This window comes from Rattus rattus, chromosome 18 (assembly GCF_011064425.1).
Source record: "Rattus rattus isolate New Zealand chromosome 18, Rrattus_CSIRO_v1, whole genome shotgun sequence".
NCBI classification, from domain to species: domain Eukaryota; kingdom Metazoa; phylum Chordata; class Mammalia; order Rodentia; family Muridae; genus Rattus; species Rattus rattus.
Window position 1 is genome coordinate 43601276 of NC_046171.1, and position 19270 is coordinate 43620545.

Sequence of the window (19270 nt, forward strand, 5' to 3'; positions counted from 1 at the left end):
CCTCCTCAACAACGAGCGCCTCGATTGGTCGAGTTCCCGGCTGCGGAAATGATCCCTGCACACGATTGGCTCGCGAGCCGGCAGCAGGAGGCTGCGCGCGGACAGGCAAGGAGACCGCGGTCGGGGTCGCCTCGGGATTGCAAGCGCTGTTTGTCCGTCCTGCTGAGGACTCCCTGCTTGTTTGCTTTTTTCCTTAATGGGGAGGAGAGCGTAAGGAAGGAATGGCCAGAGTACTGGCTGGACGCCATTTCTGAGTGGGGAGCACAGTAGCAATTCTATTTTCTTCTGTTGCTACTTTAGGTTGAGCTTGTTTCTGAAAGCTCCTCCTCCCTTAATTGACCAGTGGGTTTGGCAGAATTTGGCTGAATTGAAGCTTGTTCGTTTGACCCGCCCCAGGTCCTCTCTCCGTCTCCCCACCCTCGTTCCTCCTTTCTTTCGCTTCTTTTCCCTTCCTTCCTTCCTTCCTTCCTTCCTTCCTTCCTTTTTTTTTTTTTTTTTTTTTTTTTGAGGACACGTTCTCCATCCCTGCGCAGGATGGAAGTTTTGAAGACTTGTGTACTTAGAAGAAGTGCTTGTGCCGCCGCGTGCTTCTGGAGAAGGAAAGTTATCACGAGGCCACCATATAGAGGCATTAGTACTACGTCTGCGAGGAGCACTGTCATGCCCGCTTGGGTGATAGATAAATATGGAAAGAATGAAGTCCTTCGATTCACCCAGAACATGATGTTACCTATCATACACTATCCAAACGAAGTCATTATCAAAGTCCATGCTGCCAGTGTAAATCCTATAGATGTTAATATGAGAAGTAAGTTGCCCAGGTTTTTTTTGTTTTTGTTTTTTGTTTTTGTTTTTTTAAATCAAATTCACTGGGTACACCGGTGTTTTGTTGGTTTTGTTTTGAAACAAGGGATCGTTGTCTAGCCTAGGCTGGCCTCCAACTCATTGTATACCCCTGACTAGTCTCCACTCTGCAGCCCTCCTGTTCTGCCTCTCCAGTCCTGGGATACAGCAGGTGTAGACCTCCACGCCTAGTTAATGGACTACGTTTAGGTTGGCTTGAAGGAATCATTTAGGTTTCTTATTACGTGTGTTTATTTTGTGGTTGGGTGTGTGGAACAGCGCACAAGTGGAGGTCAAAGGACATCCTTTGGGGTGAGTTTTTTTCCTTCTACCGTGTAGGCTCAGGGGATTAAACTGACCATGAGTCTTGGTGGCAGGCACCACTGTAGGCAGAACGATCCAGAATTGTGTAGGTTTCTGATAATATCCCTGCAAATATTTCCCAAGTTTCGACGTCACAACTGCCAAGGTATACTTTAATCTTTTATTGAATGTGTTTGCTTCCTTTCACACGTGAATTGGGGCTGAGAACTGACTTGCTCTGTGGTAATTTTAGGGTCCAGCACAGGTTCCAGAGTTTGGTTATGTTTCTCCATCAGTTCAGAGTTTGTGTTCATGTAATTCCTGTATCCTTCTTGCTGTCCCACTGTTCACAGCTTCTGTTAGACCAAGCAACAGAGCGGGACTCCTGATATGAGCACAGCATCCTCATCATTTCTCATAGTCCCATCCCTGACTCCCCACCCCCAGCTAAAATGTGTTTTCTTGTTACACACATGTTGAAGCTGGGATACTGTTATCCTGTTTTTTCTCTTGCTGGGTCACGTTGAAAAGCTTGGGGAGAGCATTCCTTAAACTCATTCTCATATCCTATACCGTGATTCTATTATAGTGCTGAACAGACTGATTTGTATTTATACATTAATTATGGGGGAAAAAATGGCAAAAATATTGTCGGTCTTGCTTACGGGAACTCATCTGTGTCTTCTAGAGATGACTATGTTCAGAGGTGGCTAGTTAATTCCCAGGCAGTTAACTACCCAGTGTTTAAGGAAACTGCCATGTGTTTCACCTTGTGTCAATGCTTTAAAGGGCTGTGTGGGGCCTACAGTAGCATTCAGTGTCTTAGCAACAATGTTTGTGTGTGACTTAGTGAGGGACAAACTCACCCTGTATATGTACATGTGTGTGTGTGTGTGTGTGTGTCGTCTGGTTACAAATTAAGTTAGAAGCAGAAGAAAATGTTAAGATCAGCTTTACTTTTTCTCCAGAAATGATGTGACAGAGTGGCAATTCTCAAGTTAGACTTTAAGTCTCATTTGTCCCTAAGAAAAAGACTTGACTTTTATATAAGCTATAGCCATCACTTGGAACAAATGCTACAATGTTTATTTTAAAATACAGTAAATGCAAAATTATGAAAAGTACGAAATAGCTGAGAGACAGTTACATATGCACAGCACTCTGTTAGGCAGTGGTTGATACAGCACAGGATTTAACTACAAAGAGGTGTCTGGAATAAAAGAACTATTTATGTCGGTGAGATGGCCCAGTGGGTAGAGGCACTCACTGCCAAGCCCAAAGACCCAAGTTCAGTCCCCGAGACACGTGCATGGTGGAAGGACGGAAATCACATGGGAAGTCGCCTGGGGCACATTTTGCTATGCCCTAATAAATACCATTTAATAAGTCATGAAAATTATTTTCCAAATAAGCCAGGAGGTTTACTGAGAAGGTTAGCATGATTTTATACTTCAGTACTTCTCTTGGATGTCTGGTTCAGTACGACTTCTGGATTGTCATACGTGGCTCTGTACTCCGTTACACTGCTATTTGAAATAATGATGAAAACCTTGCCCCATAAAGACTGTTGGAGAGGAAGACGCTTTTAGAAGACTCATTGTAAAGATTGCAGGCATACCAAACCTGGAGAACCTCTGGATTTGGGGAGTCACATCAGATCCGTTGATGCTAGGTCATTCGACTCTGCTTTCGAAAGTCACATTTAGCACAGTGACCTCCTAGAGCCATGTTGCTGAGGTCAGTAGCCATTACCTATAGCTTTGAGCCGTGGATGCTGCTGGTCTGGTCTGGTCTGAAAGTGCAGTCACTGTGAGATACACTAGATTTCAAATACTTGGTAAGAGAGAAGAGTTAAATATGTCTTGGCCAGATTTCTATCAGGCACAGAGGTACAGCTCCTAGGTAGTAATTCCTTTGCATAGCCATGTCAAGCCCTGGGCAAGTTCTCCAGCATTAACAGTAACAAACAACCATAAAAAAAAAAAAAAAAAAAAAAAAAAAAGCCAAGAATTCTATATCAGTTACGTGTTATCTTGATGATACTGTGGATATTAAAATATTCCTAAAAGTACCTTTCTTTCTCTTTATCTGGTAGAATAATGAATAACTAGTGACTTTTCTTCAGAGGAAGAAATTTAGAGAAAGATTTGGATTCTTAAAATGTTTGTAGCTGGGGCTGGAGAGATGGTTCAGTGGTTAAGATAAGAGCACTGGCCGCTCTTCCAGATGGTCCTGACTGACTGTTCTTCCAGATGGTCCTGAGTTCAAATCTCAGCAACCACATGGTGGCTCACAACCATCCGTAATGAGATCTGATGCTCTCTTCTGGTGTGTCTGAAGACAGTGACAGTGTACTCATATAAATAAATAATAAATCTTAGAAAATGTGTTTGTAGCTGGGGAAACTCCTGAAACTGGGAAGGTAGTTCAGGTGATAGCTGCCTGACGAGAGCCCTGGGTCCGAGCTCCATTGAGCACTGCACAAGGTAGGGCGTGGCAGTGCACACCTGCAGGAGGACTGGAGGGTCAGGGTCGTACTCTGCCAAGCTCCAAGTCTGAGGTTGGCCTAGGTCCTGTCTCAGAACAGCAACAAACAAATCACCAGCAGGGGGATGGGAGCTCAAGGCCTGGGCCATTAAAGCATCTCCAAAGATCAGAATAACAACGATAACAAATGCATTGAAAATACCTTTCCTCAACTGCCTATTTTAACTTTTTTTTTCAGTGCTTGGGAGTGTTTCAACTCCCCTCTAGCATTGTGTAGATGGATTGATTGTTACTTCTAGCTACATATGACTTGACTCCTTTCTAAAGTTTTTTATTTTTACATTGGGCTTTTATAAGATGTGCATATACAATTTGTGCTGTGTACAGTTTCATTTCAGTAGAGTGGCGCATCCAGATGTTTCTTGGCTACTGTGCTACTGTTTCATGGAATACCGAAGCACATGTTATTTTTTTATAGAGTATTTTTGAGCCGATGTAGTGTCTTATCACTACTTGACTGAGTAATTCGCAAGTATCTTTCAGCCCCTGGCTGCTTTTTGAGACAGTATCATTGTTGCAGAAGATACCTGAAATGATAGCTTTGGACGATATTTGAGTTGAAAATTATTTTCTTTGAGAAGAAAACAAGAGGCACATCTATTATGACAGATAAAGGCTGCTTTTCTGAAAATAGCCACTATCGTTAGACATAAAACATAGAAATGGCTAAGTCAGTGAGTCATTTTAAAATAATATAGCTAGCAGTATGTATAACACATTTTGGTTTCTTTAGACAGGATTAAAACCTCTGAAATTGAGGGAATCTTGGGGATTTTCTAATTTAGCCCAACTCTGAACAAGTTATGCCCCTGCCAGAGGGAGGCCCTTATTTTTTTGACAAGAGTCCCTTGGGGGCGGGCTGGCCCAGACTCTGTGTAGCCGAGGATGGTCTTGAACTCCTGATCCTCGTGCCTGTGTTCCATAAGCACTATGATTCAAGGTGTGCGTGTGCCACCACCCACAGCGGGAAGACAAGTTTAAACCCCATTTTGTCACCAAACAGGTTCCGTTTCTCATGGTTAGCCAGGCCTAGCTACGCTTGGTATAAGCCTGTTAGGGTTATTAAGAAAACTGTTGGAAACAATCTGAACTGTTGGCTTGGGACTTCAGAAAGGGCTGGAACCTTTTTGCAAGTTTACAGCTAAATTGGGACAAGGCTGAATGTCCACTTCTGTTGTCCAAACCACAAAGGGTTTCGGTGAGTAAGTTGTTGTGCCTTAGTAGAGGGAAATAAGCATGGGACAGGAAAAAGGAGCATGTGCCTTTGTGAGTCTGTTATGTTCTGTGATGGAGTGCAGTTCTAGCTAGCCAGATGGCAAATGTGGAATGTTGGCATAAGGACCAGCAGCTTACGTCTTTCTGGCACTGTCCCAACTTTCATTTTTTTTTTCCCATGTGGCTTGATTTTTCTTTTTCCATTAGAAAAACAACTTGTGCAGACAGCCTGCCTGCCAGCCTCAGTCCTTGTCTACCTTTACTTGGGCTGTGTAGACCGGTTGTCACTGTTCCTCTCCGGCCGACCTTCTGCCTGTCATCCTGGTCCCATCCTCTCCCCCTCTCTGGGGTATCTGTCCTTTCAGCCCTCCGTTTACTTTTGTACTGGATCATTCACACAGGCCACAACTTGATCATCATTATTATTTCTTTCTTCCTCCTCTGTCTGTGTAGTTATACACGGTTTGTTTAGAATTTTCCTTAGCTGCTTTTGCTCTGACTTGAAAACAGCGTTAAATGTTTTCAAGGGCCTTCCTCCGGCTTTCAGAGCTCCACTGGAATAGCCAGGCCCAGCTTTTGCTTGGGATTATTTTTGCAGATAGAGTAGTCACTGTATTTGATCCAAAAGGATGGTTTCGGTTTTATTTATCTGTTACTGTATAAATAACCTTAAAAACAAGATGTGGGTTTTCATGTAGTACCACACGCCTTTAATCCTAACCTGGGGAGGCAGAGGCAGATGGATCTCTGTGAGGTGGGCTTGGTCTACATAGCAAGACGGTCTCAAAAATAAAAAAACTAACCAATGCCCCCACCCCCAGGTATAGTGCAACTGACCTGATCAGACATGCCTCTTCTCCATTGATTACTCAAAATCGTTATTCTAGATAGACTTAAGGAAGTGTTGACCACTTCAACTTGTTACTGAGTGCTAGTATTGGGTCCTTTAATATGCATGACTTTGTAACCTGAACGTGTTTCTTATTCAGTGATTGTTGAGTCAGAGCAGGCCCTTTAATGTGCACAGGTTCTTTACAACTTGCACATTTTTCTTCTTTACCAGACTTAGTACTAAATTAAAACTGTATGTGTTGTTGTTAAAAACATTATACTTACTTACCTGTAATCCCAGCATTCAGGCTGAGGGTCAAAAGGCAGCCAGCCTGGGTTACACAGCAAGATCCTGTCTAAAAACTTAGAGTTTACAAATGAGTGAATTCATGGATATACGATCTTCAAAGTCTGAGTTTCAAAGACTTTTCGAGTAATTGTGATTTTACTTTAATCGATGATTGCAGCTTTCTAAGTAATTTTCTTTGAAAGGAACAATACCCGGTTGTTTTTATGCTTAACCGTGTGGTGGGAAACCTGTAAAGTTTGTTGTTTTAGAACGTACGTTTTGAGGGTCTGATATTGGCCTGCCTGTAATCCTATAGTATTTTAAACATCATTCTAACCCTTTCCTTTAAGACTCAGATAAATTGTATCTTGTAGGTGGTTATGGGGCCACAGCTCTAAATATGAAACGTGATCCCTTGCATATGAAAACCAAAGGAGAAGAATTCCCTCTGACTCTGGGTCGGGATGTCTCTGGTGTGGTGATGGAGTGTGGGCTGGATGTGAGGTATTTCCAGCCTGGAGATGAGGTGAGGAGTCCTTTTAACTTACTGTCTTTTCCCTCCCCTCCCCTCTCCTCTGCCATCCCCTTCCACCCCCTCCCTCTCCCCGCTCTCTCCATCCCTCGCCCCCCACCCTCATGTAAGCTAAGCTGATCTCAGCTTGTTATGTATCTAAGTGTCTTAGTTCCAGTTCTGTTGCCCTGAAGAGTTACCACAACCAAGGAACTCTTAGGAAGTGTTTAATTAGGACTTGCTCATGGTTTCAGAGTCCATGGTTGTCCATGCAGACAGACATGATGCTAGAGAAGTAGCTGAGAGTTTTTATCCACTGAGCCACGAGGCGTTGGTCCTAGCATGGGATTTTGACCTCAGGGACACATCTCCTCCATCAAGGACATAGATATGTCCGTGACTCCAACAAGGTCCTCCCTAAACTTCCCCAAACAGTTCATCCACTAAGCATGCAAATGCATGGGCCTATGGGGGTCATTCTCCTTCAAACCACCATAGCAAGGGTGTTTTTCACCTTACAATTCTGCTGTGTCTCTGTCCCAAAGGCCAGGTTTACTGACACACACACCACTGTGCCCGGCTCCCTTACTCTTCATTCCTTTTTAAATATGCAACTTTCATTCTAACACAGATACATATATGTTTATTTATATAGACAGGTACATAACATACATATAACACACACATATACACATATATGTTTCTTGAGATAGGGTTTCTTATGTAATAGCCCTGACTGCCCTGTAGATCAGGCTGGCTTCGAACTCACAGAGCTCTGATTGCCTCTGCTTCCTGAGTAGTGGGATTAAAGGTGTGCACCACCAAATCCAGCATCTACTTTTTAATTTTTTAAATAACTCTTAGACTGGCTGTAGCTGGTCTTGAACTTGCTTTGTAGCTGAGGATGGCCGTGTGCTCCTAATCCTTGTGCTCCACCTCCTCCTATGCTGGGATTGTGGGTGTGAGTCTCCACTCTTCCTACTTCTTTGGAAATAGACTATTACCACTGACAATTACGTCTTAGTACGTGTACCAACTGACCACTGGCCAGAGCACTTTAGTTTTGTTTTGTTTTGTTTGAGACAGGTCCTTGCTGGCTTGGAGCACACACCGTGTAGCCCAGGCTTTTCTCGCACTTGTGGCCAGGCCTTGGCCTCCTCAGTACTACAGTTATGGCATGAGCCTCAGTGCCCGTGCTCAGTTTGTCTTTGTGTTTTCTAAATTCAGTCCTTAAGGATTGGAAGATGTTAAAACAGGTAGGGTAGGATAGCTCCTACCTTACGGGTTAGCTGCTTTTGAGATAGCTAAAGTGCGCTATAATGTTCCGTGAGTTGTCACTTTGGACATTCTTGTGAAGACATAGGAGTGAGCTCATATTAATAGCCGTGCTCTGGCTCCTTTGCACAGAGGAGATCAATCCCTGTAAGTTAGCAGGCCAGGCCAGCTTGCAGGTGAGGCTCACCTGTGACTGCAGCACTAAGGAGGCTGAGATGAGGGTCACTCTGGGTCATCCAGTGAGATCCGTCTCAAAAGTACATATAGTGAAGAAGAAGTTGAGAACCACAGTTAGTAAGTGGCAGAGCCAGTACTCAAGCCGGAAAGAGCCTTGCCGGATGAGGCAGGGTATTTCAGTGTGCGCTTGCAGTGTGGTTTGCGTTGATAACTCCGCAATCATACTCAGCGAAAAATCGTATCATGTGAAACTTAACTCTGCACTGGAGCTCCCCCCTGCCCCTCCTCTCTGCGTAGCTGTGTATTAGGGAATCTCTTCATGCTCAGCTTTGCTCAGAAACTTCTGTATGTAGTACAGCTGTCTGTCTGTGTTTCAGGTCTGGGCTGCAGTTCCTCCTTGGAAACAAGGCACTCTGTCGGAGTTTGTCGTGGTCAGTGGGAATGAGGTAACTCACTGTGGGTACTGAAACGCACAATTGCATGAGAAGGACTGAAGGAGCCACATTCACTTCATGTTTTAGAGATGGTAGAGATCCAGGAAGGCGAGAAGTACTCTGTGCTTTTGCTAGCACCGCCTGCCAGAGCAGCCATCTCATCTCATAGAGCAGAGACTTGACTGAGGTCTAGAGGCTGGCCGGCTTCCTCCCGCCACCCAGTAGGAACCACACATATCCAAGGGAGAGGCATGCGTTATCCAGCTCTTTAGAATAGCTGCACCTAGATTTAGATAGGAAGGGTTAATATCGAGAAAGTTGGTCGCAGACAGACGTCTGCAGGAGGAGTTACTAGAGTCTGGAAAAGTCTAGAAAATTACTGTCTGGAAAACAGAGTAAGGTAGCAGGTACTCTAAAAAACTAATTAAGATGTGTTTATCAGGATTTGACGTGTATTCGATTTATCTCTGGGTATAGAGTTGGGTCTAATGTGAATCCCATACATGGTCTCTCGAAATAGACAGTGAAATAGCCACATCTACTAACGTAGCCTGCAAACCTTGCCAAGCCTCCAGGGTGCAGGCGGAGAGCTGCTCGGGGACTTTCTGAGCCCAGCTTTGCAGTACGGTGTGCAGTGAACACTAAGCCCAGAGTTGTTTATAAAGCTCTCTGCAAACCCCTGCTTTCCTGTGAGGTTAACTGCAAGTTCCTGCTTAGCTCTGACCGCTTTCTTTCAATGTAGGTTTCACACAAGCCCAAATCACTCACTCACACTCAAGCTGCCTCTCTGCCGTATGTGGCCCTCACAGCCTGGTCTGCCATAAACAAGGTCGGGGGCCTGAATGACAAGAATTGCATGGGAAAACGGTGAGTGGTCGATGGTGATATCTGAAGGTCCTTTTTCTCTCTGCTAGTTCTTGATAATCTTGGTAATCTTGAGTTTACCATTAGCTGCACGAGCAGTTATGCTAACACTTGATACATTTTATGTTAAAGCTCACTCTCAGCTGAGTCAAATGGGGATTTTAAAGGATGTATAGTGGGATCTCTAGGAGTAGAGTCTCCTATTTAGGGCACATAAACTTTCTTCCTTACATGTACTTGTATTGTGTATGTGCTGGTGTGGGTTTATGTACACCAGATGCATGCAGGTGCCTTGGCCTGAAGAAAGCACTAGGTGTCCTGGCACGGAGGGCTACCAGAGCCACCCAGTGTGTGCCTAAAAGGGAGCCCAAGTCCTCTGCAAGAGCACAGGTGAGCTATCTCTTGAGCCGTAGGGCAGATTTTTCTATGCAAACCTCCTGAGACAGCTCTTGGGAGGTTCCTATGAGGACCTTCTGCTCTCTGTAAAGATCGTGCCATGCTGAGAGTAGTGCTTTCTGCCCTGGCCGGGGCTTGCTCACAAGTTTGTATAATGAGGCTACCGAACGCTGTTGAATATTCTTGAGCTTCCTTAGAGGTTGGTTCGGATGCTCTGGTGACTAGAATAGAGACTTACTTAGGTCAGCTGTGACAGTCTTGGGCTCATGTGTCCTCGTCATGCATGATTTCACCTTCTACAGTTTGGGTTGTCTGTGATCAGCCAGGGTCTGAGACGGTGAGTTCAGGAGAGTGAGGTGTTCCAAGAGAGCAAGGGAGACCTCACATCCCTGTAACTTTTACTACAGCATGTTGTTACATTGTCTGCTTTGTTACAAATTACACAGTTTTAGTTACCACTTTACCCAGTGTAAACCGTATCATGGTTATGTATGCATAAGAGAAACCAGTATGCAGGGAGTCTGTAGCCCAGAAAACCACGGAGGCTCCGACATGGACCCCCGAGGAGCGGGGGACTGCCAGCTTCTTATTCCTGCTCTGAATCTGCTGCTTCATAGTGGGGTGACCCAGTCAGTATTTCTCTGAGTTTGTTTTAAAGATTAAATGAGGTCACGCATGTAAAGCTGGTGGCTTCTGTTATTGGCACGGACGCAGTAGTGCAGGTTGTATTTTAGGAAGGTGACATAAGGACCGGTGAACTGGCTCAGCAGATCAAGGTGCCTCAGCCGAGCTGATAGCTAGAGGTCGCTCTCACCCTTGGACCCAGATGCAAAGGAGAGAACACACCCCTTCCCCCCATAGACTCGGCACACGAGTCTATAGGGGCACACGAGTCTGTAGGGGCCCAGTCTGTGGGGGCCCAGGGGTACCTATCGATCCTGCTGAGACAGTGGTCTAGCTGCTTTTCCTTAGATCCATCGCCGTCAATGCCCAGCTTGCTGTTACTGTCTGTTAAAGCCTAGCACTGGGGGGATCAGAGCCTGGGATCTACTCTCTCCTCTGCTGTACCTCACCAAATGGCCATACGCTGTTTGTGGTCTCTGCTACTTCCTCTGAGTGTCTGGACATAAGATCCTAAGTTGTGAGAAGAACTTTGAGGAGTGGGATAATTTTATGTCTTTTACGTCATTGCTTATTTTAGAAATTTAAACAGAATTTAAGTTATATTTTATCTACTTTACTTTGTGTGTGGGAGTATGTGCACACCACAGTGTGTATATGGAGTTCAGAGGACAATGTTTGGAGGTTGGCTCTTGCCACCACATAGGTTCTGGCAACCAACTCAGGTTTTCAGACTTGGTGGCAAATGCCTTACCCCAGTGATTCACCCTCCGGGCCCCAAGGCCGTGACATAAAGTCATTAGATTGGGTCTGTTAACTGATGTAGCCCCTGTGAGAACTAAGCTGGAGTCAGTTCCTTGAGGAGCCTCAGTAATTCCCATCAGGGACTTCTTTTCATGTGCATAGAGGGCCTGGTGCCTCCTTCCCTTCTCGCTTCTAGAACAAAATACTACAGAGTGGTGGTTTATAAACACAGAAATGTATTCCTCCCATTTCTGGAGTCTAGAAAGGCCAAGATAAAAGTACTAGCAGTCTTGATTCCATGTTCGAAGGGGTGAACTTCTGGCGGGTCTCCACATGCTGGAAAGGCCAGGATCCTTGGGAAGCCCTTCAGAAGGACCGGTCATGCGGGTTCTGCCCACATGACCTAAATACCTCCTGGCCCTTAGTTCACCTGCAGTTAAGAGAGCAGTGTCTGAGTTTTGGAGGGACACATTACAAACATTGTAACTGGTAGTTGGCACTTGATGACCCCAGAAATATCATCACATGTGAGTTACAGTAATAGCCTTCCTCTCCCATTACTTAGTTGTGACAGTCACAAGAAATGGGAGTACCTTAAAATACTGTAAACATGCAAGTGTGTGTGTGTGTGTGTGTGTGTGTGTGTGTGTGTGTGTGTGTGTGATGGAAACCTTGAGTCATACACATGCTCTCCCCCTCAAACTCCAAGTTGTAAACTTGTTACACCTCACTTTTTAAATATGATACAACACAGTTTTATTGATTGGGAGAGCTGTGGGCATACCCGAGTATCATTCTCTGCCCCAAATTCATCTCTTGCTGGGAAAATTGTAGTTCACTGTGTTTGGCAGAAGTAGTAAAAACTGTTAGAGGTTAAAGTATACCTGCTCCACAAGAGAAGTCTGATTTCGGAAGGTGCCCACTTGAAACTCAGCTCATTAATAGGAGTGCTTTGCAGATGTCAGTTAGGTTTTTACTCTGAGATTAGGATCTCTGTCAGAGGAAGTTTTTGAGGCAATGTAAAGTAGGTTCTCTTTCTGTTTACAGAATTAGACAGGCTGAAATTTAACAACATCTACTCCCCATCCCCCAGTGTGTACTTATTTTGAAATTAAAATGTCCACCTGGTGATTCCCCCAGCTTCCTTCCTGTGCCTTTAGGTGCCTGTTCCTCAGTTTATCACCCTTATTTCTTTCCACTCTGCTTCTGCCACCCCTGTGAGCTTTGGGTTTTTGTTGGCATGGAATCCTGACCCGTTTGCATGGTTCCTGGGGAGAGGAAGAAGAAGGCAAGCCCAGAAAGTCTCTTGCTTAGGAGCCGTGTGACTCTGGACAGGAAGAGAGCCTGGTTGGAGGCCTGGGCCTGGCCAGCACTAAGCAAACAAATGCGCCCTGCTCCTGGCCTCCTTCCCCAGGGGCTGGAACTGCTCAATAGAAAGGTTGTTGACCCTCCTTGACAGGTCGGGTCTACAGAGTAGCTTTGCAAGTGCCTTTTTGTCTTGTAAGGCTCAAAGTGAGTCTTAACTACCAGGAGACCCCCAGGTGAGGCAGGAGAACAGAGTTTGATGCAAATGCAAGAGGTTTATTTTCCGGCATGTTGGGGTCGACCTTCAGTCAGCCCCTCATGGTAAGTGACTGGAAGGTGACCCCAGTGGTTATAAAAAGCAGTTTTTATACTTTTTAGGGGTACAGATTGCATCAGTTAGGTTACAGTTTAAACTTACTGGCTAGGCATATTGACGTTTATGCTTCAGTAAGAGCTAGGGTCCTTCAGTCTGTGAGGGTTAGAAACCATCACCCCTCACTGCACTGCGGCCCCTCTGAGCCCCCATTCACTTGCAACTGCCCTCATCAGGTCAGGTGCTCAATCCAGTGATCCTGCCTCACCCCTGCGTGCCAGACTCTCTCATCTCTGTAGGAGCACCCTCCCTCCCTCCCTCCCTCCTCCCTCCTCCCTCCCTCCTCCCTCCCTCCCTCCCTCCCCCCTCCCTCCCTCCTGATTGATTCTGCTGTTGTTTGGGGCTTGCATGCCATCCTGTCCTCTCTCTGTCCTAGGCCCAGCTCATCGGCTGCCCCCCTTCCCTCTAGGTCTCGGTAATGCACAGTGCTAACGTAGCTTCTCCACTGAGCCCCAGCCAGCTCCTCCCTTTGTATCCTAGACTTAACTCCTGGGAAGCAGGCCTCCCTCTGCACTGACGTGTCTAACGCTGTAGCTGCCTGTGTACAGGTGTGCCTGTGGGTAAACAGGAGTTGTAGCATGCACTGGGAGCTCTTAGGACAACTCACAAAAGTCAGGTCTCCCCTTGCACATGTGTGTTCTGGGGATCACACTCAGGGTTTCCACCTTGGCAGCGAGCATCTTCACCAGCTGGGCGCCCTCTTATCGACTCTTAAAGAAAAGGATTTGTGTGCAGCGATGTGTGTGGTGGTGTGCAGAGGGCAGAGGACAACCTTTGTTGGAATTGAGTTTTTCCTTCAGATTCCAGGGGCCAACCTCAGGTCCTCCACCTGCTGGGCCATCTGGCAGTCTGAAGTAGGTTCTTTTTGTGTACCCTCGGCTGAGCTTAAACAATCGTTCTTCTCCTAAGGGTCCTGAGCGTTGGCATTGTGAGCCTGCACTATTACCATTTCCCCTGGCCTGGGAGCGTTATTAAGCCATAGCAGCTAGCAAGAACTTTTTTTTTTTCTTTTTTCTTTTTTTAGGAGCTGGGGAGCAAACCCAGGGCCTTGCGCTTGGTAGGCAAGCGCTCTACCACTGAGCTAAATCCCCAACCCCAAGAACTTTTAATTCTATGCAGAAGGGACTTGAGTTCACAGGCAGTGTTTCCCACCAGATCCAAAGCAGACGGACAACAGTTCCTCTTATCCATGAATGATAACTTCCCCAGTAGATTCTGAATCTACAAATAAAACAGAATCATTTTATTGATGTGCTCTTGTAAAAGTTATTTAGAACTTACACGTAGTTTATTTCTATAATTTTGAATTTTTCGTTTTGGGGCCACAGTTGAGGGTAAGTAATTAAAACCACAGAATGTGAAACCACAAGTAGGAAGAGACCTCTGTGCCTCTTAAGTCAACTTATCACCCAGATCTCATATCGTTGGTAGGGGGGAGGCTGAGAGAGCTAGCACGGGGGAGGGAAGAGACCTCTGTCTAAGCTGATGGTGGAGGTGGTGTCTTAGATTTGTTAAATTGTACAAAGGCTCAGTGTGTGCAGAGCTGCTGCTGGGCTGCTGTGTGGGCGAGAGGCTCTCCCTACCTGTGAACCTACATCAGTGTGTGCAGAGCTGCTGCCGTGTGGGCGAGAGGCTCACCCTACCTGTGAACCTACATCAGTGTGTGCAGAGCTGCTGCTGGGCTGCCGTGTGGGCGAGAGGCTCTCCCTACCTGTGAACCTACATCAGTGTGTGCAGAGCTGCTGCCGTGTGGGCGAGAGGCTCACCCTACCTGTGAACCTACATCAGTGTGTGCAGAGCTGCTGCTGTGTGGGCGAGAGGCTCACCCTACCAGTGAACCTACATCAGTGTATGCAGAGCTGCTGCTGGGCTGCCGTGTGGGCGAGAGGCTCACCCTACCAGTGAACCTACATCAGTGTGTGCAGAGCTGCTGCTGGGCTGCCGTGTGGGCGAGAGGCTCACCCTACCAGTGAACCTACATCAGTGTGTGCAGAGCTGCTGCTGGGCTGCCGTGTGGGCGAGAGGCTCTCCCTACCTGTGAACCTACATCAGTGTGTGCAGATCTGCTGCTGGGCTGCTGTGTGGGCGAGAGTGTGTGCTGTTCACGGGACAGTGTATTCACGTTTCAGATGTCTCACTCATACACGAACTGTTCTGTAAACTGGAAATGCCAGTATGAATTACAGAGGTTTAGAAGGAAAGGAAACCAGTTAGACTCTCAGTCCCGCTCAGTTGGTTGTTTTGTAACTGTATTCCCTCACGTAGTCCAAGTTTCTCATCCACTCTGGTAGGGAACTTAGCATATTAAGTAAGCGGCGTATTGTGCTAGGATTCGTTGGCTGCAGCTTCACCTGCCTCTCCACTCCCACACTGAAAAGTAGCTCATGAAACTCAAATGTGGGTCACTGTCAGCAATGTTCTTATTATCTAAAGGTCATTGTTTTCACCTATAGATCATATACCCAGATTTAATATATCTTTGTTTCTAAGCCATTAGGATCTAATAGATGGCATTTCAATCTTGTGGGGAACCAGGGAAGCCTGGTCCACCTTGGTTAGAAAGCATGACATGAGCAGGGCCGAGATCTGTACTTGTGCAACCCAGGTTTCTTCAGGCCAAGGTAGAACAGAGACTTAAAGGTAAGTTATTCCTTCTGGTTCCCCTGTGGTTGTACAGGTGCGTGTGCATGTGTATGCATGTGTGTGTGCTTGTTGTTGTTTAAAGATGTATTTTGTTTTTACTTGTGTCTTTGTCTACCACGTGTGTGAGAGGACTTGTGGAAGCCAGGAGTCTGATCTCCTCGGACTAGAGTTATGGCATTGAAAGCCACCTGACATGGGTGCTTGGAACTGAACTCAGGTCCTCTGGAAGAGCACTGTAGGTGTTCTTAACTGCTGAGCCATCTCTCCAAAGAAACCACCGTTAAATCTGTACATTGTTGGCTTATTCAGAGAGACTCCGGACATTAGGCAGAAATGACAGAGCAACCTAGGATTTAGAGTTTAAGAAAGCAGGTATGGTGGCACATGCCTGTAACCACCACTCTGGAGGCTGAGATAGGAGGACCACCCTCAGCTACATAGCACATCTGAGGCCAGCCGGGGCTACCTAATACTCTGTCCCGACAATGGATAAGAATGCATAGCATTATAATAATTGTTCCTATTTTCCAGGGTTAGCTATGCCAGTAGTCCAGGCCTCAGAGTTCTCAGAGTAAGCTGTGGTCCTCGAAGTGTTAAAGACTGGACAATCTTGAATTACCGTGTTCTTGGGCTTTTCCTATTTTGCTACTGTTATAATCAGAATGTAAACATTTGTATGGACAGTGGCTCTCAGCCTGTGGGTTTAACCCCTGACAGACGTCTGCCTCCACAAGCGTTTACGTTATGACTTCTAACAGCAGCGAGATCACAGTGGTGAAATGGCAGTGAAACAGTTTTAGGATTGGGCGTCTCCACAGCTTGAGTGTCCGGAGGGCTGCGAACCACTGACACAGAATAGCAACAGCACGGTGATTTTCACCGAGCCAAGGTTTCAGCTTTGGTGGTGTTGGTGTGGGGTGGACCCACGGCAGGCTAGGTGAGAAACCACTCCTGAGCAGCACCGAGGGGAGGAAGGCTGCTGCTCAGTGAGGTGGGCGCCTCAGCTTTCCCCTAGGGCTGGGAGGCCCTTTGTAGAATCCAGGCCGGTTAGCACAGTCTCAGCTTAGTGCTGGCTTTAGAATTGATTTTGCCTGCTGTCCTTTTAGAGGTTGACTTTGAAAAAAAAAAAAACAGGTCCTGCCTAACCCTATACAAAACTAAAGTTTGCGTAGTCAGAAAAATGTGTGTCCTCCCTCAGTGTCTCAACACTTCGTCTCCATCATGTCCTGAGCCTGCCTCTGCGCTCGTTTGCACCTCGAGGGCGCCCTCAGGTGGCAGCGTTGGGAACTGGCACTGGTTGCAGAACCTCACTCTACAGCCGCGTCCTCCTTTGTGAGATAATTTTGCTGTTTTATTAGGAAATGAGGCTGCTTCAGATTAAGGGTTATGGGGAAGAGACAAGCTGACAGGAAGGAGGTCAGAGACGTGTCTGGCAGTTGGACCCCAGGCAGCCATTATATTTTCTCTCCTTTTAATCCTGTCTGCCAAGTGTGTCTTCCTTTACCCCACCCCTTACACAAAAGCAGGCAAACCCAGCAGGCAGAGCAGTGCTAACTCGGTGTTTCTAGGAGTAATGGCCACTGCTCTGAGACTTCCATAGGGAAATGTTCTCAAGCCGCCAGAGAGGCATTTTAAACAAATAGCCTTATGACTAAAAATTCACCAGGCGTTGGACAACTAAAAACTTGAGAAAACACCTGTCTTTTCTGTCTTAATATAGATTAAAAGTGTGATGTTACCTGAAGGAGAATTTGACTAATTTAGATATAATCAGAGAGTCAAGGTCAGATATCTTGTGGGTGAATTAATTGTTGGATAGCTGTATGATAGTTGTTTTGTTGTTTATATGATTTGGTTTGAGACAGGGTCTGCCCCAGGCTGACCTTGAGTTTATAATCCCCCTGCCTCAGCCTGCTGAGTGCTGGGATGGCAGGTATGTGCCATCACCTCAGCTGTGTGAGACTTCCCGCGGTCTTCCCACATAGGAATACTAACGCTACAGCATGGGGCTGAAGTTTGGAGCAGCTGGGACATCTTCAGAGTGTCGTCTGCTCTCCCCACTGATAGTTCTGAGATGAAAACCACTTCTAGAAGTCATGTGATTTTCAAGGAGACTTCTTTTAATTATATTTAATGGTATTTCAAAGGGAACAGCTGGCTTGGAAATTATAGTCATAACTTTTAACACATAACAGATGATAATAATCAGCCTCTGATTTGAGAGGGGACAGGAAAGATGAACTAGCTAAGATTACAGGCAGGGTGCGTGTTCTAAGGCTCCGTGCACTGGTTAGCGGTAGGTGGCAAGATTCTGTACTGTCTCGTAGTGAAGACAGAGGGCCCACAACCAGTAGTTACATAATGATAGTGGTAGACAGTCGGCTCCCTCCACTTATCTCAGGAGAGTGTTTTCTCGGAGAATGTTCATGAAATAGCCTCCCATAATCCTTACTGTAGTATCAGATACAGACAACCATTGCAATGTCCTTCCACCTCTACTGGGAGCACAGCACTGTGTGTAGATCAATACAGTGTTCTAGGCGTGCGTTTGAGAACCACACAATCCAGGTTCTTTCTTTCTCCCATCACCCCCTCCTCTCTCTCTCTCTCTGTGTGTGTGTGTGTGTGTGTGTGTGTGTGTGTGTGTGTGTGTACACATGCATGTTCCCTATGTATGGAGGCAAGACAACTTTCAGGACTTTGTTCTGCTCCCCACCCCTGTCACTGTGAGTGCCGATGGTCAATCTCAGGTGGTCAGACTTTCACATCAAGCACTCTCACTCACTGACCCATCTTGCCTGCCTGGTGCCGTGAGTTTTGACTACTGGTTCCCTTTCAGGTCACAGCCTTCTTTGGGAAGTGGATGCCGGCTCTGTATCCTCCTTGCCTGGGCACACCCAGCCTTGCATTACACTTTAGGAGAGTCACAGATTTCAAGGATCAGGCTCTCCCTCTCCCTGCCTTCTTACCTCTGCCCCCCTCACCATGGACTCCAGGCTAAGTCACCATCTCCCCAGCCCTGGTCTCAAGTGGCAGGAGGGCCTCTGCGTAGCTGTGGTAGGAGCCTGGAGCCCAGCCTGCTTGTGCGGACAGGACACAGTCATCGGCTTCCACAGGAACTCAGAGGATGAGTCTGTCTGTGACAGCTGATGAGCTTAGCAAGACGTGCCTGAACACAGGGTGTTCGTCCCTTCTACCTTGGCAGGAATGTGGTCAGGAATGTGACATCGGAGAGAACAGCCTTGAGAAGTGTCCTCCTCACAGAGAAGCGTGCTGACTTGAGCCTAGAATGATCACTTGTAAAGCAGAGTTACAAAGCACTCTCCAAGCTACTGCAGAAGTGAATTGTCGGTCTGCAAGTGTTTTCTGTTTTCAGTTAAGGGTTTGCAAAAGGTTTCATTTAACTCCCTGCAGCTTCTTGGTGAAGCCTCGGGAAGGAGGATGACTTTATCTGCTGTGGGGATGTTGTCACTGGGAAGTGTCATCTGCAGAAGTCCTGTTCATCGTGGGTGCCTGCCCAGCGTCTCACGGCTGTGCTTTCTCTTCTGTTGCAGTGCGCTAATCTTGGGGGCGTCAGGTGGAGTTGGTACTTTTGCGATACAGGTAAAAGGATTTCTTAATCTTGTGACTAGGAAGATTTTTGTTTGTATGAATTTATAAATTCATATATTATAAATTACTGTCCTCGAAAGCCGAGTCTAGTGTACTTGTTAGTTTTGTTAACATCAACTTTAGTTACCTGGGAAGAGGGACTGTCTATCAAATCGGCCTATGTGCGTGTCTGTGGGGCATTTTCTTGGTTAATGTTCACTGTGGCAGGGGCCAGCCCACTGTGGATGGTGCCACCCAGGACAGGTGGCCCTGAGTTGTATAAAGAAAGCAGGCTGAACAAGCTGTGG

At 46.4% G+C, this 19270-nt stretch overlaps 1 protein-coding gene across 1 annotated transcript in view; it reads left to right on the forward strand.

Moving 5' to 3' along the window:
• Positions 1–106: 106 nt before the first annotated feature.
• Positions 107–19270, forward strand: part of Rtn4ip1 (reticulon 4 interacting protein 1) — a 41206-nt gene continuing 22042 nt past the window's right edge. The window contains exons 1-5 of the mRNA XM_032888478.1: positions 107–808; positions 6403–6554; positions 8369–8437; positions 9168–9292; positions 18926–18974. Of these exons, the coding sequence (XP_032744369.1) occupies positions 535–808; positions 6403–6554; positions 8369–8437; positions 9168–9292; positions 18926–18974 (669 nt within the window). The 5' untranslated portion in view covers positions 107–534. The remainder of the gene's footprint in view (positions 809–6402; positions 6555–8368; positions 8438–9167; positions 9293–18925; positions 18975–19270) is intronic.